Genomic DNA, 24,908 nt, shown 5'->3' on the forward strand with positions numbered 1-24,908 from the left:
TACCACGGACTTAAACATGAAGTTCAGCGTTATAAGTTCTTAAATTTACCTCTTAGTAACAGATAGACCAAATATACAGTAACGTGATACTCTAATTTACTGGAGTAATAGCGGAAATCAAATAACTCTTACTGAATTGCACTACATAAAAAGAAATGAAAATAATTACCAGCGAAATTTAGTAACTTTTTAAACATTGGTAAACAAAAGCTCCATTCATAACAATTTTAGTTTGACATATTGCTAGTCAATTGTGTAGAATGGAAATAATTAAGTGCCAAACTTAAACTTGTTTTACTAAGCTACAATAGCATTGGAATTATTTAACTTTTTATTCAGTTTCAATGTGAACGACATCTTACGTGACATATACACTTAACGACCAGATTTAGAAACCCCAACATTCAAGCATAAACATTTTTAGTACTATTGAACTACTGAAAGATAACAAAAGTGTTTAGTGCTTGAAAGTGCAGTATTTATCAGTATATCACGGACTCAAACTTTGAACCTTTAGTTTAGCAGTTCGACAAGTAAACACTAGGCACTGCTAAGAAGATGTAAACAGTATTTTCTTATTGTTATTTTAGTTTCTGATTTTAATTTGTTTTCAGTAATGATATATATATATACATTAGATCAAATACAAGAATACACTATCTTTTTGCTACAAAATATTCAAGATTATTTTCTAAGATGTTATTTTTGCACCAAAATGTTCAACTTTTCATTATTAAGAACTGTTGAGAGTTCAACACGCATCTGAGTTTCTATATATTTTGGGATTAGTAGGGAAAATAATAAACAAATTATTTTACTGTGATAACTGTAAGAAGTAAAATTTACTGTCAAATGATCTTACCGCGTTTATAAACATTTCAACATCTGCATTATCTTCGCTCGTCGAACGTTCGATTTTTGAGCCTCACCCCGCTTATTGAGATTTGTTGTAAACTGCATACACATTCAAAAAAGAAAACAAGAAAATAGAATATAGTACACCAATAGAGGGCGACATAGTGAATATATATATACATATATATTGTTTTGAATTTATGTGGCACGCTAACCACATTTATATTGTCCACGTGATTTGTACCACCTTTCCTAACGCACTCGAGGTGAGAGTCGAAGTTTTGTCGAAAAGTGTTTAGTTTAATTTCTGTAACTTTATTATATGTAAAGTCGTTAATACGTTTATAAAATCCTGTTTTAAAAGTGCATGGAATTAGATTTGAAAAAGTAGTTCATGAACTGGTGTAGAATCTATTGAAATGTGAAGGCTGAAAAGATGTTCGTCTTCTAAGTTCAAAATACTAAGTTCATGTTAAAGTAAACGAAGCTATGCTTGCATTCAGATACGAAGCTGAGGTCAGCTAGAGACCTAGATAAAGTAAATTAAGTATTGCTTTCAGTTACAGAACTTTAAAGGTTTGACCTTCGAGTTTATTTGTGGAAAATTTTGGAGTGCTCAATATGCTTTGAATAATTCATCTTTAACTCAGTCTAGTCTATTTCTCAACTTCTTAAGGTACCATACAATTTTTTCAAGTATAATTGTACGTATGTTTAACTTTAAGGATAAAGAAAAACATTTTATAACTATAAATTGATTTATTGTGTTATTACTTCTGATATTTTAACCTTTATAGTATGATACACTTTATGTTTGCATAGACTTTAATTATTCTTAGAATCATTGATTTTTTTTTTGTAATACTAATAGGTTTTAACATTTTCTAGGGCTAGATAATTACCAAATAAATTTATAATGGGAACCCTTGAAGACATAAATGAGACTGTTAAATATCAAGAAGACACTATCCAAGAACTACAGAACTTACTTTCTCAGAAAGATGAAGAAATTCAACAGTTACGTAGTCAATTGGACAAATTTCAGTCTGTACTCATGCCACCGTCTTATAATAGTTACATTTACCGTGGAAGACGTAAAGAACGAGCCCAAGGAATATCTGCAGAACCACAGTCTTTACAAACAATTCAAGATCTTATATCAACAAAGTTTCCAGAGTATTCCAAATCCGATCGGTAAGTCTTGTTGAAGTAATTTTTTGACATTTTAAATGGTAATAGCAGTTTTCGTAAATCGTTAATTATTTCGAATACCTTATTGTTGGAGTTATCAAACTAATGCTGTTTGTTTACTACTCAAATCCCAATTTGATGAAAGCAGAAACACGTTTAGTTTATATGTTGTGGTTTACATCTGTTGGTAACAAAACAGATATTTTTATTAATGTCAAACCTTTAATTAAAGACTTCAGTCTGAAGTGTTTGTTTATGTAACATATATTGATATAAATACGTGTTGTTCATAGTATTAAAGCATTGTTCCTTTCATTTTTTCATATTTTTACTTGTATAAATAATAAGAAGGTTAAGAAGTTAATAATAAGTTTAATATTACAAGATAAAGTTGTCCTAGAATTTTTAAGGATGTTAGAAAGCAGATATGTAAAATATCTTTCACTTTTATATATTAAGCAGATGTCTATATACAAGGCATTTGTTATTCTTTGTTTAAGAAAGGATATTGAGTAACTGTATTGGGTTGAGAGGAGGACTACTAGGATGATTACAGGGATTTGTTAAGATTTCTTAACATCAAATGATTTTGTGATTTCATTTGGTAACTTACATTTTTTATTGTAACTTGTTTTGGAGAGGCATTTTCAACAGCATCAATATCATTCTTTCACAAATGATTAGAAGCACTAATGAAATGTAAATTTTCTATACACCTCACAATTACAACTAACAAAAGATTCTAAGACAATAAGGATCTGGAACATTTCTGAAATAACTTTTTAAAGAGAGGTTTAAATAAGAGATTATTTGAGGGAAACTTTTTAAACTTTACATTTGTAATCTACAAAAGTACATCAAACAACCTATTGGTGGGTTTCTAAGTAAGGTATACTATATTATTTCCATAACGTTATCTTAAATAAAGTATTGGTTAATTTGTGTATTATTATTACAAAGATTATTTTGTGTTGTTAAATTAGGATATGAATTTAAGACTTACCTAAATCTTCTAGGCTGAATAGACCTTGTGAGATATTGTTGGGATTATGGCTGAAAATATTACTACTAGTGAGAGTATCCATAAGGTGAAATAATGCATTCTGCTCTTCATTGCTCTTACATTATTACTTGTATTTTCAAGTTGACACTCAATAGTAGGTAGATATGTAGCTATTATATCTGTATAGGATGCTTTCTTTGATTAAAAATTAATTAAATACATTAACATTTATTAAGATTTTGAATATTTTAATTAAAAAAAAATGATGCACTGATGTTAGAGAAATCCTTTCAGCCATGAAAATCTGCATTAAAACAGAATATTAAGTATCTTCAGATTTTTATGATATTCAGCTAGATGTAAGTTCATCTGTGCCTTCTTTCTCATTTAATACTAATATTGTACAGTGTGTCCTTATGGATACAGCTAAATCAAAAATTTCCAAATCGGTGAGTTCATCATTGAGAAATTATAGATGTCAGACAGATTTTGAAAGAGCAGAATTCAGTTTCATATATTTAACAAGACATTGAAGGAAGTTGAAATCATTCTGAGGAGCAGAAATGGCATCGGAGCAGTGAACCATGCCCTAAGATAGACTTGAACCATAAAGATGCAGATGTTAAACAGTCTCATTTCTCACAGCCAGTGAGTTCAACCATTCTATGAACCTTAATCATCTACCATGTATGAAATAATGCTCCAGATGCTATAAATCATCCTCACAAGGAGGGATGCAACCAAGAAAGGCTATGGTTATATCAAGAATCTCTCAGTAATTTTTTCAAGGTTAGCTGACTTGAAGTTGTCTCATTGCAAACTGATTGATATTCTTCTTAACTTCTACTAGTTTCTTTTACTTTATTATGGTCAGCTGCAGTTTCATCTCAGGATTTGTCTATGTATTCCCAAGATTGCTAGAAATAATTGAGAATTGCAATATCCTGATTAGAGGATAATTCATTCAGTCTTTGAAAGCACGTTGTGACAAGTTTTAAGATGTGATGCTGATATGTCAAGTACAAAAATTCTTGTTTACTCTTTGTTCTAACAGCATAAATGCTAGATTTATGTGACCAATGTTGCTTGATATCATGTCAAAGCAAACTATCTTCACATTATCAGCAACTCCCCATTATTATTAGCACTTAGTTGTGTGGAACACTTAGGATTTGGATTACTTCTTCTCCAGACAAGTTCACTGTCAGAAAGTCCACCACTTATTCCTGTGAGGAACTTGCTATACTGGTGAACTATAAGTGAGACTTTTGATGGCTGGAACTAATCTTGTAAGTTTTTAACAAATTCTTGACAGAAGTGATGTTGAGATCTTTGGACCAAGAAGTGGTTTTTGGTTAGCTTCTACACATCATGTCCCAGGCTGTCAGCTTTGGTTGTAAGGATGTTGCCTTTCTGTCACTCAGTTTAGTTCTGCCCATAGCTGCCATTAAATTGTGAATGATGATATTTTTCTTGCCCTATTTATGGTTTAGATGGTGATAATTTTCCAGTTACTCCTTAATCCTCATCACTGGTTTGCTGCTTCCTGTCTATACTGCCTGATTATTTTTTGAGCCCTTGTTTCCTATAAAGAAAGAACACTATCTACCTAGTCCATACATCTGTAAGATCTGCATTTTGTTTGTGCAAGAAGAAATTCCTTGTTTTTGAGATCTTTATCAGTGATGTCAAAAAAGTGATCCTGATTTCTAACAAATTGCTTCATTATGCTGCTATGATTCAGTTTTTTATTTTAAGTTTAAATTTGCCCATTTTCCAGAAAGCTTCACCAGTCAGTATGATATTTTGGGCAAATTAGAATTTGCACCTTGTTACACAAAGCTACAGCTTCCTTTATCACAACCTTTAAAGTTCTCTAGATCATTTTTAATATTTTGTGATATTACAAAAACACTCATAGCACATACCTATTTGAAAGCAATTTGCTTTCTGTTAGTTTAATTTATTCTGAACCAAGTAGCCAAAGTGTCATCGTAATACTTTTTGCTTTGTCTATTTGCGATGATAGGCTAATACAACATTAGTTGAAATGATGCAGAATAACCTGCTTACATATGTATAGACCTTCATAAAAATTCTAGAAATCATTGTTATATCACACAGAATATATGGGGGTGATTTTGTTAATGTTAAGAAGACAAGAATAGGTATTTACTTAAGCAGGATCGGTTCTCTGTTAGTATTCTGCATGGTTTCTCCATATCAAAAGTGTTTATCATATGTAGCATTTCATCTGAGGGATTTTTCTTTTAGGAAAGCAATGAAGTTTTCATAATTTGATCTATTAAGAAAATTCTCATTCCTCTACATATGCATTGATTTGATAAAGTATTTTTCAAGCATTAAACATTGCCTGTTGGAGTAAAATCTAAACTATTGTTTTTTTTATCTATCCAGTGATATTTATCAGGTGTAACAATTAATTTTTGTAGAAGTAATATTCCATCCTAACTAGAACTTTAACCCAAGATCTCCAGTTTGCACTATTATTCTGAAATTGGTGATCTTATGATTGAGCTATAAGTACCAGCAGATATTATGCAATTTGATAGTCTCTTTTTGTAAAGATAACATTATGGACAACCATAATTTTTTAGTTCTTCATGGGTATCCTTAAAACATCAACTCCCAAGAAAAAGTAAAAAAATTAAATTCACCATTTATTTTTCAGAAAATTATTTAATACCTTCTTAAACTTCCTTTAAAATGTCAGTGTGCACTATTGCTAATGACAGTATTTTCTCTCATTGAATGTCTATTTGTATATGTCTAGCTCAAGTAAGGATGGAAAGTATTTAAACACTTGATAAACTTCAGAACCTAAAAGTTGTGTGACTTTCGTGATTGTCCAGTTGTACACTGTATTCCAATATAAAATTACAGAAAATATTGCTTAAAATTTGGAGTGTAATAATTTAGAAGAAATATTTTTATTAAATCTATGATTTGTTTAGAATTTACTTAATGATTGTAAGTAGTATTTTAATACAAGTTGTAGTTTTACAGTTAAGAAGAATATTTTGTGAACATGAAATTTTAATCACTGTTGCAATCAGTCTCCAGCACACAATTGTTACTTAAATGATGACATTAGTGGTCAAAATTTTGTATCCATTTTGAAAATCTTCTTTACTGTAAAGCTGTAATTTGTTGTAAAATATTTTATAGAAGTCTGTTTCTATGATAATTATGTAGGGGTAATAGAAGTTGATACTAGCAATTGATAGCTACATGCAAGTTTTTAATGAAATTATAATAATGCTCTTGTGAATAATGGAACACAAGTGTTTGGCTGGTTTGCAAAAATATAGGCATATAGGCATGTTTAGTATAGTGAGTAAGTTTTGTAATAAATAGTGGACCTATTATACATAAGAGCTCTGTTTCGTTTTTCCAAGATACCAAGATGGGATTTGTTTATGAAATAATCATAATAATGAGACAGAATGGCATTACTTTTATTATTGGAAGATTTTGTAAGAATTACATTCCTGTTTAAGAATTTTGAATCTGTATAATAGAAGATACTTTTTCTTGAGGCTGTTCTGATTTGTGTTATGTGAAATAAATGTGAAGAGACTAATTACATGAGAAAAGATAAATTAATTTTGTTATGGTATTCTGGTATATTAAAAATGGTAAAATTAATTATCTATAAATGAGTGTCATAACAAATCATTAAATACCAATTTTACATTTTTCAGAGAAATTAATTTACATTTCATTTATAAAATATATGATTACAAGCTATGGCTTACTTGCTATGTTTGGGAGCATAAGAATTTAAAGTAGGGCTTAAACTAATAGATTAAGTCACAAATTTGTATTTATGCATATAATTTATTTTAGAAGTACTTTATTCCACACCTTTTTCATTCCATGTTACAGAAATGATGTTAAAAGTACATTATTTTGCATGTGTATAGACCTTCATAAAAATTCTAGAAACCATTGTTATATCTTTGTGTACATATGATTTGATATAGGACAATCTCTGTAACCCCAATTCTTATTGATAGACCACATTAAAAGTTATTCCTTTTATCCTGGGCTAAAGTAGGTTTTTTGGTGATTTTATTCTTGATCATCCAACATAGAAAAGCAAAGGAGTTTCAGACATAGCCTTACTGCTTTAAGGGTTTCACCCTGTGCTTTGGTTGGTATTTTCCTGACAAAAATGTGTATTTTTGACATGTTTGAATTAAGGAACTAAATAAAATGGGTACTAATGATTGATAGCTGCATGTAGTTCTTATGTTTTTAAGAAAATGTGATGATGCTTTTGTGGGTGGGTTTGGTTAATGATTGCTGTATGATATGATTCTTGGTCCAATGTATCATCCTTCCAAGTTTGGTTTAAATTGGTCTAAAGATCATAGAGTACTATTTAGGCAAAGAAATGTACATTTTTATTACATTTAGAAGCACAAATGTTCAAACCGTTACTACATAAATTTAACCTGTTTCTAAAACAGTCTGTATTTATTTATATTATTATTATTATTATTATTATTATTACAGTGTTGAATAACTAAAATTGTTATTGGAGAAAAGTGCTATCATTTGTTAGTAAAGTTATTTTATGATTCATTTCATGATATTTTATTTAATAATTAAAAGTAAATAAATGTTAGTTTATTAGCTCTCACAAATTGTAAATTTTAATCAGTAAACAATGAGAAATTATGTAAAGAGATCAGGGATGTTATTGATAAGAACACTGACACAGTAATTATAAGAAACTAGCTTTAAACTTGTTGATTGAAAGTATATAGAATCAGTAGTGAGAGAGGAGGGATGTTTATTGAAGTGATTCAGAATAGATTTCTTTACCAATTGATGAGAAAGCTGACCACAAGAGATGCTATTTTGGACTTGTATTAATTAGTAATGAGTATATTTTTATAAGAGTTAAGTTTCAGAACACAGCACAATAAATCAACTTCCAATCTTTATTAGCAACTTTAAAATATTACACAATGAAAACATCATCAATAGAAGGTCATTTATTTCCACTATTTGGAACTGTTGCAAATATGTTTCAACAATTCAAAGATACTTGTGCTGTGTAGAGCATTAAACATAGTTTTTGTTTTAGTTGTTCCATCTGTTTTGTGACTGATGTTTTTGCTCATTTGAACCCTCATTCATTGCATTATGGTGGTGAAATTACAATTTTTATCATATTCAAACCATTTATCCAATTTCTTATCCATTTATACTCAATATTTTGGGACTTCACTCATTCCTGTACCACATTTCTTTTGAAGTTATCTCAGCTAATTCACCATAACTTGTGGCACCAGATAGGTAGTGTTTATTTGGTATACATGTGTGTAAGCACATCCAGATTATCTATTGCACTGGGCCTTTGCACAAAATAGTTCTGTTCAAATGTGTGTGTGTGATAAAAATAAAAAAAATGTTTAACTGGATTTTATATTAAATTTGTGACATTAAATTTGTCAGAAATCAGTATATAGATCTTTGAAAAATTATTCTCTCTACTTTTTACATGTTAAATAAATTCTCATTAATTAAATTTATATTACTTATATAATTATTAATTGAAACTGTCAATACTTAGTAACTCCATTATTAAAGAAATGAGGAGTTAAAAAACAGTTCACTCACACTTCATTTATTACTACTATGGTTTCACCTATTAAGGTGCCATCAGATTGTTTTTATGGTTAAACCATTGCATTAATAAATGAAATATTAGTGAAATGTACAATTTCCTTTTTTTCCCTCAATTTTTTCCAATTTTTTCCCTAAAGATTTTGTAATTTTGTGTGTATACTGTGAAAAAGCTCTAATTTAAAATATTGCTTTTAAAATAATGTTTCAGGACAACATGGACCTATTGATGAATTGTGTATTTAAAACCTTGACCATAACTGATAAACATATATATATATTAGGTGGGAATTATTAAGGAACAATCCAGAATAAATAGCACTGTAAGAATTTTTCTTTCAAACAAATGTATTTACTCATCTCTTAAATTTTGAGACTAATTTGTTAAAATATTAATGGTAAGTATAACTGACCATACTGAGTTATATGTAAATGCTGAATTTTATTTATAAATGGTGGGCCCGGCATAACATGGGTTAAGGCATTCAACTCATAATATGAGGGTCTCGGGTTCAAATTCCCGTCATACCAAACATGCTCGTCCTTTCAGCAGTGGGGAAATCATAATGTGACTGTCAATCCCACTATTCATTGGTCCAAGAGTTGGCAGTGGATGGTGATGACTAGCTGCCTTCCTTCTAGTCTACACTGGTAAATTATGGAAGGCTAGCACAGATAGCCCTTGAGTAGCTTTGTGTGAAATTTAAAAAAAAAGAACAAAACAAAAAATTATAAATGGTCAAAGTAAGAAATAAGTAATTACAATAATGATTAATTTATAACTTGTATATGTATGCAAATATGTGGTATATATAATTCCTAAAGTACTGTTAATTTTATCATGATAAATGAATAGGAATTTTTTAAATAACAGAAACATAAATAAGCACTTTGTAGAAAAAAATTACTGGGTAATTAGTGGAATTGTATAATCCATTATATGTTGGGTTCCTTAATCCATTACAATCAACTTGCATATTATTCTCACATTGGACTTAGGATAATAAGAACAATAATATCTGGACAGAATAATTTTGATTATTATCATGATCTAATTTAGCTGAACAACTTTGAATTAATAAAAAAAATAATGTGTTTGTGTTTTTCTGGTAGCAAAGCCACACTGGGCTATCTGCTGAACCCATCAAGGGGTATTGAAACCTTGATTTTAGCATTGCAAATCTGTAGACTTACTGCTGTACTGGTGGAAGGGCAAAAAATGAGAAATTGTAATGGCATTCTTTTGAACAGTTTAGATAGTTGGAATAATGCAAAACAATAACAGTTGGAAACTGTACATTAAATATTTATGACAGTGATACTTGTAGGTAGTTGTTTGTTGATTAATCTTCCAGCTTTACTGTTGAAATTGTTGCAGAAAAAATAAAATGATCAGATTGTTTAATCAATATTTTAATGTTACAACATTAGCATACAAACAGAATTCAGTATTTTATCATTGTAAGTATAATGAAGTATACTTGAATTTTATCAATTTAAGTTTTTTGTATTATTATTGTGAAAAAATATTTTGATGGTTAGAAACTTTTTAAATAACTAGACCAAGATTAATCTTTGAATGAAATTCCAAAATGCATTATTATTATTTTTTTAATTAGGTAGTAAGTTAAAGATTGAACCTATTCCAAGCATTTAAAAAAAAAAAAGAAATATATTTTTATTTTTGTTATTATTATTTTTGTATGGAACTGAGACCAACTACAAATGGTAGACTAATGTTAACTGGAACCATGAGAAACTTAATTACCAATGAAAATTTTTTTATAATATATTTAACTCTACAAAAACTCCTTATGTGTGACTGAAACTGATTTATTGTCTAGTTTGTGGTATAATTCTCAATCATATTTTGTGGTGGGAATAATTTATTTACTGTGCATGTATAAATAAAGCTACATTAGATGTAACATTTATTTATTTAAATTGCTAACTTTCTTGACTTTCTAAATTGATAACTGTATATAAACAAAAATCGTAATAAATACATAACTTTAAATACCAAGCACATAAAAGTGAAATGAGGTGCATTATTTAAATAAAGCATAATACATATAATTAATATAATATTAAATTTTGCAGGAATTTATTGCTTATTTTTTAAAAATATTTCTATTACTTGAATCGGTGAAATATTTAATAATTATTTGGTAATTTTATGAAATTATTTAGTTCCCTCACTGAATTTTCTTTTCCAATTGATATGGTTTGGCAAACTTGAACTGAAAATCTATTTTTTTGTATGAAAACAATTTTAAATTGTATCAAAACAAGTAACTCTTTTCAATTGTCACAATTTTATTCCTATGGTAATGGTTGTTATATATTCAAGTAATCAGATGTAAAACAACAACAAAAAAAAACAAAACAAAACGGAGACAAACCTTCTTTCATTACTACCTTAGGTATTTTCTGTGTTGCAACGACCCTTTTAAATTCTATATCCAGGTTTATTTAGCTTCTTCAAAATATTTCTTTATGTTGTTTAAACTTAGTGTTTTAGAATATTTTGACATAACATCAGTCAAGACTGTTTCTTTAGCTGTCCGATTTTTGTTTTGCACAAAAGTATTCAATTATGAACAGATAAGAAGAGCGTCTATTCTGATATTACAATAAAATTTAAATAAAGGCCAAAATAATTAAGTCTAATAAAATAAAAATATGTAAATAACACCACGTAAATGCGAGTATAACATTATTATTAAATATCAATTAATAATGTAATAATAAATTAATAGATATTTTACAAGACAAGATACATTTTCAGAAATAATATTATACAGTTATAATTTCTGATATTGATATTTCAAAACAATTCCTCAATCCGCAAGAATATTTGTGGCCGCAAAGAGATAATCATTTGTAAAATTTTTAAGGTTTGCTTCAGTTGAGTGAGAAAAGCGTATATAAATATTCAAGCAAACGTAAAATATGAAGATTAGTGAAGCAAAAATCGATACGGCTAACAGAATTTAATCTCTTACAATTTCTGTTAAACATTTGTAGTCATTGCTCAACATTATAAGTGAAATGACAAACAGATATGATTTTCTAAACTACTATTGTATCTAGTTTTATATCAACTTTTACACTGACGTTTTTTTTTTCTTTTGTCAATAGCTTCCCATCCCTCTTACTGCTCCAACACTACAAGCTAATAATGTGACAAGATTAACTGACCTAGTTACCAGACGACTTCGAGCTTGAGATTTTGTTTTCCGGTACTACGCAAACGTGTTTTTCGCAAGCCATTCCCAGGTTGACGACAAGTAGTAGAAATGATCATGTATCTTAAAAGTAAACATCGTGAAAGCACAAGCTTATTGCGTTAAAGAACACTGTGGGATAACTTTAACCAAAATTGTAACTTTTATGTAATATAAGTACGATTTGAAATGCAAAGACACACGCACAAAAAATTTAGAATAAACTTCTATGATTTGAGGGCACAACAGAAATGCGAACTGAATTGTACAGACGAATGCTCATTAAGCCTTGGTTTTATACTAATGTTTCTATGTTAGTCATATTTTCGTGTATATTAAGCTTCGTCAACAGTAATAATTAACTTCTTAGTTATAGATATTTCTGCGTTTCGATAACGTAGTGTGATCATGATAATTAGGCTAGCAGGCCATAGCTGTTGTGAAAGCATAAACTTGTTTTGTAAAGCTTGGTCATCCTATACTTTTACTACTACATGACTAGCACACATACGCAATGGTTCAAAAATGTTCAAAGAAATAACACTTATTCAGATATTTGTGATATTTAAACGTAAGTTTATTTTTCTTTGTCTGTAAAACTATTTTTTGTTAGTATCGATTTATGGAAGGGGAAAACCATTTTATCTATTTGTGTATTGATCAAATGTTTGCCCGTAGCGCTCTGTATCTCCTGAAAATTACCGTTAATTTGTTTCAACGAGCATTTGCTAGTATATTCACTTGATCTTTTATCAGCTGTTCAGAAAAGTGGGTTTTGATTGAACACGACAGGATGATTTTAAAGGGTTGTGCTAAATATACAAGTAGAATTGAACTTGCATTTTATTTGCTGCGTTTGCTGATGATAATCTTGGTTTCTAGCTTATAAATAAAAATGGTTCAAACAGGACATATTTCACACATATATGTGTATATATAAGAAAATTAAAAATATACAATTCGTATTGCAAATTTAATAAACAGTATATCATGTTACAAATACTTCATTGTTACCTGGAGTTTTCCTACTCATCGAAAAGGTTTGTTTGGTATGTTTTGAACTTCGTGCAAAGCTACACGAGGACTGTCTGCGCTCATGGTAAAGGAACAAGAGGGGGAAGCAAAAAAGCTATAAAATAAACTGTTTAGGACAAACTGTAAATTATGTTTGTGGGTTTATAGTTATTGTACCTCAAGGAAGTGTTTGAAACCGCTGAGTAATGGGGAAGTCGTGCTAACAGTGTTGGCTGTGTACGTAACATAATTAATTAAATGTGAAACAAATGAATTTCGTAATTAAATAAATTAACGATTATCAAATATTTTGTTAATATGAATAAGAAATGAACATCATTTTGTTAAACTTGAAACTTTTAAGTGTACTCGGGTCACACAATATGATACGAGTTTTGTATGTATCTCAGAACGGCTGGTATGGGTATTAACAGTTTTAATAATAAAGCAGAGAACGACGTTTCGACCTTCCTAGTCATCTTGTTAATCTAATGATTCTAACCTAACTGCTTACAGTGCCAGAAATCTGATTTCGAAACCGATGGTACGAAAAACTCACAACCCATTTTATAGCTTTGTGCTTAACGACCAATCTTATAATTAAAATGTATCCTTTTTTTTTATTCAGTTATTTTTAAAATCTTGGTAGTTTTCTTTTAATATCAAAATATTAAAAGTTGTGGCTAGCAGCAACTGATAGAACAAGACTGCTTAACCTTTTTGTTATTTACAGGGAATACGACGAATTAGCTGTTCAAGAACACGAGTATAAAAGCTGTAACATTACACCATACTATAGCCATATTTAAAAATATGCTTTTATATTATCGATATAGTAATCATCCTAAATTTTAAAGCAAGCAACTTCTTAACTCTTAAGCGATCATTTACTAAAGTTTCTTTTTTCCAGAAGTTTTACAGTTTATAAAATGTAGGCAGTTGGCACCAGGAGAGTAACAACGTACATTTTTGTTTTTGAGAGTTTCTTTACAATTAAGGAGGATGTTATATATATGATACTGTAATGTTAACAAAGTTTTAATGTATATTTTAAATTATTTGCTTCAATTCTATGTTAATTTTTAGTGTAGATGAGAGGAATTGGAACGAAATATTGTATGCGACTCAGATAAGAAAGTATTGTATTAAATATTCGTTTATTCTTGGACAATCTGTCTTTTGTTTGGTATTACGTATGTACAAGCAATTTCAGTCGTAAATGTCACGTAGATATCGTATTTATGTTTTGCATTGAACTTTAAGTTTTATATAGGATATATGATTTTCTGGAGAAGGGAAATAATACTCTTCTATTATAGAACATTATTCTGAAGATTCACTTAACTGTTATAAGCCAATCAAATAACTGTGATAAGATAATCTAATTCTGTAATATCTAAAAACAACTGTTGTATTTCAGGCATAAGAAATTCTTGTTTCCTGTTTAACTTGCAAATGTTCTTTTAAGTAGTTATATCAGAATGTTTTAATTTTTGTGCCATTAAGAATATACCCTATCAATGAAAATAACATAAGCTATACTAATAAATTATTATAATAAAGATAAATAACGCCGTAGATTTTACATGTTGCTGTAATTGTTGTGAGAAATCGAGTACTTTTTTTCCATTGGAACTATTAAGTTTGCTATTTGCCTGATTTCCATTGTTTATTCCAATGGGCTTTATTCACAGAAGGTTATGTATACTATAAATTCAGTATTTGTTACATTAGAAGCTTGCAATTTGTGCAAATATGAAACTTTTCCATACAATATTTATTGTGCTATAGATGCCCTATCTTATAACGCTATTAAAAAGTTTTACAAGTTTGATTTTTATGTAGAAAGTTATTTCAACGTACTGTATATTTTGTATGTGGCGTTCTGATGTTTATTTAAATGTAAAAATTAACAATAACTGCAATTTCAAGTGATTGGAAAAGATACAGATAAACCTTTTTATACTGTTAGTAATTGGCATTTGTGTTTAACATTTTTGGATTTGCAATATGAAACGTAAGCCTGATAACATAATAATAAAGAAAACTGACATAACAGCGATTGAACATTATTTCGTTAACCGTTTTAGCCAGGTTCTCCTCGTAGTTTATACCAGTTTATTTTTTGGAAGACACAATTTACAACATTCCCAGTTTTTCAAACTATTGGTTTCTTTAAAAATATCTAAATATTAAGACAACGGAATCTTTATACTGTTATTGTACTTTAAACTATATTTTTATTCACAATATTTATCGAATTATATTAATCTGCGCATTATTACGAATACTTTGTGTAAAATCACAATTGTTGTTGTTGTATTACAAAGTCGTATATTATCAAGAGCAGCATTATCAAACTGGGAAAGACTACGAAGTGGTTAAAAAACAAACAAAAAACGATGAATTCATATCCCACAACAACAAGGGCTTTATGTGCTTACTTCGTGTTCTGTTTCTACTAGTTAGGTCTGCTGTAGGTCGCCGACAGAAGAATTAGTTAGTTTACTGTAAAAATTTGTGGCGAAGTTAAAATATTCCAAACCTTATATAACTAGCAATCTGTAAACTAGGCCACTGTGGAATAAGAAGAGGCTTAACTAATTGGTAGGATTAACAGTAACGTTGGTGGTATTTTTATTTACATTGTTTTGTATGACTGTTACGTTTATAAGATCCTTCTAAGCAATAAATTTATAGATACACAAGTAGCTCGTGATGACTGGGAAACCCACTTAGTTTTTCCAACCATGTTAACTCTATATACCCCAACCTTTAAGTTCACCTGTGAACATGGAAAAAATAACTAAATAGTATTTTTCAATCTCAAGATGCACAAGAACCGATACACAATTCAAAAGGGAAATCTACAGAAAATCACCATACTGGACTATATGTTCCCTGGGACTTGGCACATGAAACAAAACAAAAACTCAACATATTAAGAAACCAAATAAATACAGCCACAAAACTATGTTCACCCGATAAAATTAACGATGAAATCAACAAAATAAAACACTTCTTAAACATCAACAAATTTCCTTCAAAAGCCGTTGAAAAAATTATACGCACATACCTAGATCAATAACAATCAAACAAATGGTAATAAACCCCAAGATAAACAAGATCTTACACTGCTACATATCATATATTCCCGACATCAGCGACAAAATAACCAACATTTGGAAAAAACTTATAACAAAACAAAATTCTAGTGAACACTAAATTTATTCAAAAACCAGGTACAAAACTAAAGTCCATACTGTGTATAAAACTACACCGACAAACACAACATAACATAATTTATACAATACAATACAATGCAATAACTGCCACGACTTCTATATTAAAACAACAAGCAAAAAATGGAAATCGGATGAAAAAGATACCTTCACGCATTTTTGAACACTGCAAATCAATTAAACACAACATAACCATAGAAAACACACATATACTAAGTAGGAAAAGAAATATAAACGAACGCAAAATCAAAGAAGCCTTACTTATATAACAACTGAAACCAAACTTAAACTAATTTAAAGGAACGCCTTTATACCTGTACTAATTATTAACTTAACATCCATCTGCAACGCCGCCTACACTCTCGTACCCATTTATATATATGTTCTTGTCCTTAAGACGTGCCCGACAACGGTCAGTTACAAACTCTTTGTTAACCTGAAGATGACCTAAAAAGGTTGAAACGTTGTTCTCTGTTTTGTTAGTAAGTGTTAATACCTATACCAGCCGTCCAGAGATGTATAGATAAACAAACAGTTTTGTACATAATGCTTACAAAATATGTTTGATAGGAGACGATGTAGTCTTGTATTGGTAGGATACTGATAATGTTTGAATCTGAGGAATCATGGTTCGCTGCCCATTTTCACAAAACACACTTCGCACTTTGGGTTGCTGGTATAAGTGAGAGTGACTATCGAATCGTACTGTATATTCAGACAAGAGTAGTTTGGGAGTTGGTTGTGGACGATATATGTTATTTGCTCTTTGTTTAGTCTGTCAGTCTGAAATTAGGGAGAGTTATGCATTGACGTCCTCTGTGTAACATTGCACTATAGTTCTGAAACACGCCCATATCAGTAATTCCAGAGTTAAATTGACACAAAAAATCAGTCAACCATATGTAAGCCTTTCATAAGTAGAGGAAATTAGAATTTCGAATAAAAGATAAACCAAATAAGTAAAACTGAAATTTGTCCCTGATTAACATGGGATGAAGCATTTTCAAGTTGTTCTGTAAAATTAATGGCTCTGGCAAAAGCTAATGGAACACAAAATATTGCTTTTTTGTGAAAGGCATGAACATTTTTTCACATCAAGAAATGAAAATTTCCTAAATCAGTTGAATAATTGACAATGTTTGATTCTGAGATTACTGAATAGATATGAAATATTGCAACCCAAGGAATTCATAAGTATTATGTGAAACAGGACATCCAGGATGAAGCTTACGTAATTATAAAAGTATTATAATCTTGAGAAGTTACTATACAATATAATGCAACACAATTAAAGGTTTATCAAAACTGAGTGAAGAACAAAACTGAAGTTGGACGCAAGGTTGGAGCTCTCCGGTATGACCCCCCACACTTATCTGCGACCTTCCCCGATACCTCTAGCGATACAATGTTCATGAGCCACAATTTGTGAACCGCATGTCCTAGCAATTAACTGTATTATCCAATTCAAATACTGTAACCTTAAGATTCTGTTTCTTCTTGTTTTTGAAACGGTGAATCGTTTACTACCTTTCTTCTTAAGGCGTGGATGGGTAACAAGAATTATGTAAACATACGTAGTTTTGTTTGCAAATATATATGCAAATTAAATTTTGGAAATGTTTAAGAAAATTTTTAAAAATTTGGTTGTGAAATCATTTACACTATTAGTGAGAAGTTTTGAAGATTCTACTAAGAAGAAAAGTTCTATTTAACGATTTTATTTTACAGATATAGGTTTGAATTTGAGAAGCTGGTAAAACAAGTTAGTGTTTGCATAACGTTTATAATTGTATGCGTAGTATGTTTGTATTCGTACTTGGAGTTTTCGTGTATATATGGCGCTTGGAAAATTTGTCATAAATAGATTCAAGGTCTTTTTGTTGCTTATACAAAGAGAAGTAAGAGTGTTCCACGTTCCTTAATGATTATTTTTCCTTCACTGTGCGCTGTTTTTAACAATTAACACGTATGTACATTTATGTTACTAAGTGAGAAATAAATTTCTGTGGTAATCTAAAATTATTGTCATTACAAGTTTGCTTTAAAGTATGCTAGATAGGTAAATCCTGCTTAGTTTTGAAACTCTTTGGACAGTAGTTTCAGCTAGCTGTGTTAGCTGTAAAACGGTCCACTTGCCATTGCCTCTTAAGTAGTTAAATCGCATTCGCATTTTGCAACCGTGGATGCATTATAAGAATGACGGTCAAATCCATTTATTTGGTTTGACCAGAGTATCCCAAGAGTTGGCGATGAGTGGTTTTAACGAGTTATCTCTCTCTCTCCTAATTTCTCAGCTCAAATTTGGAGACGACAGTGCAATAAAAATAAAATAGGAATTGTACTGTAATGGAACGCTTGGTTATATGATACTGCAAAAACTTTTATTACGCGTTGTGCAATCTTTAACTTCGAAATTTTTATCCTTTTGTTCATGTGGATTTGCAATAGGGGTCACGATTTTCTCGTTTCGCCTCCGTTGGCCGTTGCGGATAATTTTATTTTTATCCGTTTTCAGGGTGCAGATATGACGTCATGAATACGTCAAACGTGAATCTGATGCACTGGTGCCATCTGTATAAATACATCTTTGTGCAACTTAATTGAAACAAGACTGACAAAATACGATGTTTTTAATTTTTTGCGTTTTATTTCTGAGAATCTAAAAATTACTCTCAAATTAATATATGATATGACCGCCTTCACTTTTCAGAGGATAATTAATCCGCTTTGGCATCGAGTCCACGAGTTGACTGCAATCTTTACTACTTTTTGGATCACGGTACCACACCTCAATTATGGCTTCAATTAGCTTATCTTTTGTAGTACAGTCTTTTTCCCGAAGTCTTTCTTTACAAATTGCTTAAAGATTTTCAATAGGATTTAAATCCAGAGAGTTTCCAGGCCAGTCCAGCACCTTTATTCGCGTTGTAGTCATAAAATTCTTCACAAGTTTCGATCAGTGGCATGGAGCCAGATCTTGCTTAAAATGCCAGATCCATCTGGAAATCTCTTTTCAAATTCTGGAACGACTCTTCTCTGCAAAACTTCGATGTACTGTGGTCCTCGCATCATACCTTCTACGATGTGTAAGCCTCCGACGCCATAGTAGCTGAAAAAGCCCCAAAACATCTTCAAGGGATGTTTTACGAACTGATTGATGTGAAATTTTCGAAGCTTCTCACCTGGAGATCTGCGAACATGCAGACTTCTTTGACCCTGTACGAAGAAATGAGTCTCATCACTGAATAACACCTTCCTCCATTGTTCTTGCATCTAGTTCTTGTATTTCAGACCCCATTGATACCGTTTTTTCTTCATTGAGTTGGTAAGAAGTTGTTTTTGACTGGTCTCCTTGCCCTTCTAACGCAATTTCGAATGACGTAATATTCCTCAAAATTTCGTCATATATCCCAAAAATAGATCAACCGCACTGCAAAACACAGCTAATGACGCCGTCTGTGTGAAAAAATGACTATTAAAGGAAATCAGCGGGTCCAGCGAGCCTACACCTGCCACCATGCTTAAAATATTGTAAAATGACCATTTGTTTCAATTAATTTGCACAAGGGTGTTCCATAGTACTGTCTGTTGTATGCCCGTTCCATTCAAATACATTGCGGGGTGTGGATGGATCTTCACCAAAATTGGTATGAAGGTGCATTAGATCTATGATGAAATACACATAAATTTTTAATTTTGCATTTTGCGTTTTTTTTACTACTTCGCTTCTGTTGATGGTTTTTCACCAAATTTGGCAGGAAGATTTGTTGTGTCCATGAGGAGGTACATGCAAACTTATGGTCTCACATTTTGTTTTCCTATTTTTTGGGCGTTTTGAGATTTAAAAAAAATTATATAAGAAGAAACAATTTTTCATGTTCTAAGATAGCTTTTCATTAATTGTGAATTTACATAACTTCCGTCTCGCGTACGGGTACCCTAGCTAGTAAAAATAACAGCTTGAAATGAAATTATAGAAAAAAAAGAAAAGAAAATTAGAACTGAACATACTTTAGTGTTAAAAACAAAAGCTAGAGGTGCATTAAACTAGATGCACTATACCGAAAATCAAACGAAAAAAATGTGTATAAAAATGTTTTCCACATTTGTAATTACGAAATGTATTTATTTCGCAACGTTTCTGCTTACGCTGTATTAACATCTGTAAAACGTCGTACATTAGGGAAACTTGACGTTCTGTTCGTGAAAGAATTCCTGAAAATACCACATAAGTGTATATGTTTGAAATTGGTGGTGTGTTTGTGTATATAATATACAATAATGTTTTTAGATAGCTTTCATGTCATCAAGATGAAATTATTTTCTGTCATCAAGATAACGTTAATGGTATAGGTATCGTAAGCAAATTAACTTGCTTATAACTTAATGGACAAGAATAATGTTATTCTTAAATATCAAATATATATATATATATATGTGGTAGGGGTATTCACGTAACTACAAACTGCAGATTATTTCATAAATATTCATATAAATCCCTTGTAATTAATCATTACGGCTAAAAATCATGATTATCAAGTCAAATTATTGTGGATGAATTAAAAAAATTCTTGTTTTCATACCTGATATTTTTATACTTCACGTTCACTATTTTCTTCCACAAACAAGTTTAGCTCAACAGCATTCCTACAACTTTCATCTTGACATTCTGTAGCGCACTTCAGTCAATTTTTAGGACATGAGCATACGTTTAATCAACAATGATTTCATGAAGATTTATTTTCGTAGCGACTTTTGTTCAGGGTAACCTGTGGTCCTGTTTCAAAGTTAATTTATAATAATAGTATCAATATATGACCTTATAGTTCCCCCCTCGGTGTGGATTCCTGTACGTGGTGAGGGTCCTCCCAGGGAAGGTTCTGTTCTTTCAGTTTACCTCCTCTGGGATCTAAATATCTACCCACGTGTTTGCCGTGCGTGGCGACCCGTGAAAGGGAGGAGAGGATCCTGGTTGTTGAGGGGTCCAACCATAACACACCACTTTGGCCTTGAATTCCTGTAGACGGGTGGCCTTTGGGTGGCACCACTTTGGTCAATCAGCTGGACCACATGGGCTAGGGTCAACCAAGTACCAGTGCTGGAAGTTCTCAACAGGTGTTGTGGACATTGTGTCTGATGCTGGTGATTGGGTATAGTGCTCATGAAACCCTGGCATTGCTGCAGTGTCCTTGCTTGACATTGTAATGGGTCCCCTCGTAGGGCTCCATGGTGGGTGGGGTCAGTGAGCACAAAAATTTCCTTTTTTTGTATAGCTCCTCCTAATAAAACTTTAAATAAAATAGTGAAAAAACAGTTCATAGGCAAACGACCACATCTTGAAGTTTCTGAGCAGCAATTTTCAACATCTGTACCACCTGTTGTACCTCATTTTCTTATCCTACATTCTCTTTCAGAGAAACCTTTGGGGCAAATCTCCCCCTTTTTTATTCAAAAGGGACTGGAGGGACTTGCTGGCTCTCCAAAGTCAGTAAAGAAGCTTTGATCGGGAGACATATTGGTGGAAACATCCACATCCCAACACAGTGAACTCCTCTTGAATTCCCAAGCAATTGGGGATATACCTATGGAGGTTACACCTCATGCTACTTTGAATTCATCACGAGGAGTTATTGTTGAGAGGGATTTCAAGAACATCCCGAGTCGGAGCATGAGATATATTGAGCGGCAGCTACAAACTGCCCTCAATCGTGTACTGAAGTTGACCACGGCAAACGGCTTTAGTTTCTCTCTCTAAAACCGTTTGCATGCACTTTTGCCGCCAACGGGGTATTCACCCTAATCTCGAATTCTGTGTTGGTGAAGTTGTGCTGTTTGTGGTCCCTGTGACCAAGTTCTTGGGGCTTATCTTTGACTGTAAGCTGACCTTTATACCACACATTAATCATCTACGGGTCAAATGTGGAAGAGCACTGAACATCCTCCGTGTCCTCTCCACCACCACTTTGGGAGCAGATCGATGTTCTATGCTAAAGATATATCATGCTCTTATTCGATCGAAATTTGACTATGGATCACTGGTCTATGGCTCTGCTAGATCCTCGGCCTTAAAGATGTTGGACCCCATTCATCATCAAGGACTTTGGCTCTACACAGGTGCTTTCTGCACTTCTCCAGTTCAGAGCTTATACATAGAGTCTCATGAACCTTTTTTGCACCATCGCCATTTCAACTATCTTTACTATATGCTTGGAAACTTCGTTCCTTATCAAAGCATCCCACCAGGGATTGTGTTTTCCTTCCTAGTGGGCCATACTTTTTCAGAACAGGTGATCTCCCATTGCTCCTTTTAGTCTTCGTATCCAGGCACAGTTGGATGAATTGAATCTGCCCTTGGATAACATTGCAGTATCCACTGGTCAGCCCACCCCACCACAACTGCACTATTTATACTGCCTCGCTTAGTTCTCTACTGGCCCTGGAATCGCTTCACGTTGGTTCACATCCTGTTTTCGCCGCTATTCAAAACTGACTGGCCCATTTCTCTTTAACATCTACTTCTATCTGGTTTTTCTGGATACCAGGCCATGTTGGTATTTGCGGGAACGAGCTCGCAGACACGGCAGCTAAATCTATCTGCTGTGGCACTATAACTGCTATGCCTATTCCATACATGGACTATGGTCCTGTATTCAAGGCTCGGCTCCATGCCAGCTGGCAGTCGACTTGGAGTGAGCAACGCGAAAACAAGCTTTTCCAAATAAAACCCTATATTGGACTTTGGCCGTCTTGCTTCCGTAAGGATCGGAAGGATAAAGTTGTTCTAACTAGACTACACATTGGTCACAGTTTTTTAATTCGTCGTTTTCTTTTATCTGGAACTGATGCACCAGTGTGTAGTCTGTGTGACATTCAGATCACAATAAGTCACATTTTACTTTCTTGCCGTCGTTACGACTCTCAACGACGGCACCATTTTAAACATGTTCTGTGCCAAGGTTTGTTACTGGTGATGGTGACACTGTCCACCTTGATAAAGCTTTTAGTTTTTTAAAGGCCATTAATTTTTTTATATTTAAGTTTTTTAATTTATTCATTACACATTTTTTAATGTGATTCCCTTTTAAGAATCAGTCTCTAGTTTGATTTGAAATCAGAAAATGATGATAACATTAAATAACTCGACACCAGGACTGGAAAGGCCAACTTCAAGTGACTGATGCTGCTGTTTGAACTACCCATTAGTCATCCTGCATCCTGTTGGGTTATTATTAAAATTTTATTACTTTTTGAAAATGGTCATAATGACACATATATCGGAACCAGGACTGCAAAGACCAACTTCAAGTGACTGATGGTGGTTCTTGTACTTACCCGTTAGTCTTCCTGGCGGATTATGATAATTACCATTTAGCTACAGAAAGTCCATTACAACTTCTATTACTGTAGTTTCCCTCTTAATATTGTTGACTAGGTGTCAACATTGGTTTTATGCTATTTATGTTTTTAAATGCTGTTTTGTTTTACCTTCATTTCCTTTTATGAATTTTACTGAATTTACTTTTTACCTGACGTTTGGCGCAGATATCCTAGCTGCTTTGTGCGATAAAACATTAACCAACCAACCTTATAGTTTCCATCCCCATTGTGTTGGGTAAATGTCATGTGATATCAGACCTTTCCACTGTACCTCTTGCAGTTATGCTCTGATGCAGTGGAAGTGAGTTGCATACTCTGTCAGGAAGAAAGTTTGAAGTTCCAATAGCTGACGTCCTCATATATGTTGTGGATTGCAAGATGTGTAATATTTCAATTTTTTTGCTCCCAAAAAACAGTACCAGCAGGACCAAACATATTTCTGCAACATCTTGTATGGGCCCCAAATGCTCCAAACTCGTTGAACAGCTTTGCAACTATCTAAGAATCTTTATTCTTCTTCAGAATAGCAGCTTTTCCTTGATCATACAAAGCAGATGTTGTGTCACAACTTCCACAAGCATGAACGAAGATAATTTGTTCAATTCTTATTTCAGTAGGATAAAGTTTTAGACCTTTCATTTGTGTTCATTTTTAGTTCAAATATTAAGAATATATCGGATATCCTTCGTTGGAAATAGTATAACAGCAATATCAGAACGTCTGTGTCATCAGCAACAACAGCTACTTTTGCGTCTGTTTTCAGAAAGTTTGATTGCACACGAGACAATTTTTGTATTGGCATCACTTTTGACATGACAAATTCACGTCCATCAGTGATTAGATAGAACACCAATATAGCAATGAACTTGATCTTGTTTTCCTCATTTGCTAAGAATTATTGTTGATTCTTATGAACAGTGACAGATTCTTCAATTTTCTCACAGGCTGAAGATTTTCCAGAGCATTGTTGATGTTCATGATATTCCATTTATTGTTGCTTACAGTAGCCGTGAGAAATACCAATGCTTTGACTGTAATATGTGTGAACGTATCTATGATTCTGCTGAAATTAATTTGTGATGAGATCTATGGTATCTTATTTCACTCGATACCAAACTGCTCCACCACTCAAAGCAAATTTTGTTGAAGTTGATGCAACAGGTACTGCCATTCTTTGTACAAGAAAATCAGCCAAGCTTGCTTGTTTAGGTCTCCATGTAGTGGTCCTTGTAAAAGAAATGTGGTGAACTCGTAATGAAAATATGACTTGATGCTATCAGTTATTTCCACAAGTTATCAAGCGTTTGAAAAGATTTGAAATAGCTGGTGACCAGTTTT

The 24,908-nt window shown here is 32.0% G+C and overlaps 1 protein-coding gene across 4 annotated transcripts in view; it reads left to right on the forward strand.

Annotated features, from left to right (window-relative positions):
- Positions 1-992: 992 nt before the first annotated feature.
- LOC143252918 (cGMP-dependent protein kinase, isozyme 2 forms cD4/T1/T3A/T3B-like) overlaps positions 993-24,908 on the forward strand; it is a 132,529-nt gene continuing 108,613 nt past the window's right edge. The window contains exons 1-2 of one of the 4 annotated variants that reach the window (XM_076505783.1): positions 993-1,121; positions 1,744-2,049. In XM_076505783.1, coding sequence (XP_076361898.1) covers positions 1,772-2,049 — 278 coding nt within the window. In that variant the 5' untranslated portion in view covers positions 993-1,121; positions 1,744-1,771. Of the gene's footprint in view, positions 1,532-1,743; positions 2,050-24,908 lie in introns of all 4 variants that reach the window. The other 3 variants (XM_076505784.1, XM_076505786.1, XM_076505785.1) reach the window with 3 other exon arrangements.

This window comes from Tachypleus tridentatus, chromosome 6 (assembly GCF_004210375.1).
Source record: "Tachypleus tridentatus isolate NWPU-2018 chromosome 6, ASM421037v1, whole genome shotgun sequence".
NCBI lineage: Eukaryota > Metazoa > Arthropoda > Merostomata > Xiphosura > Limulidae > Tachypleus > Tachypleus tridentatus.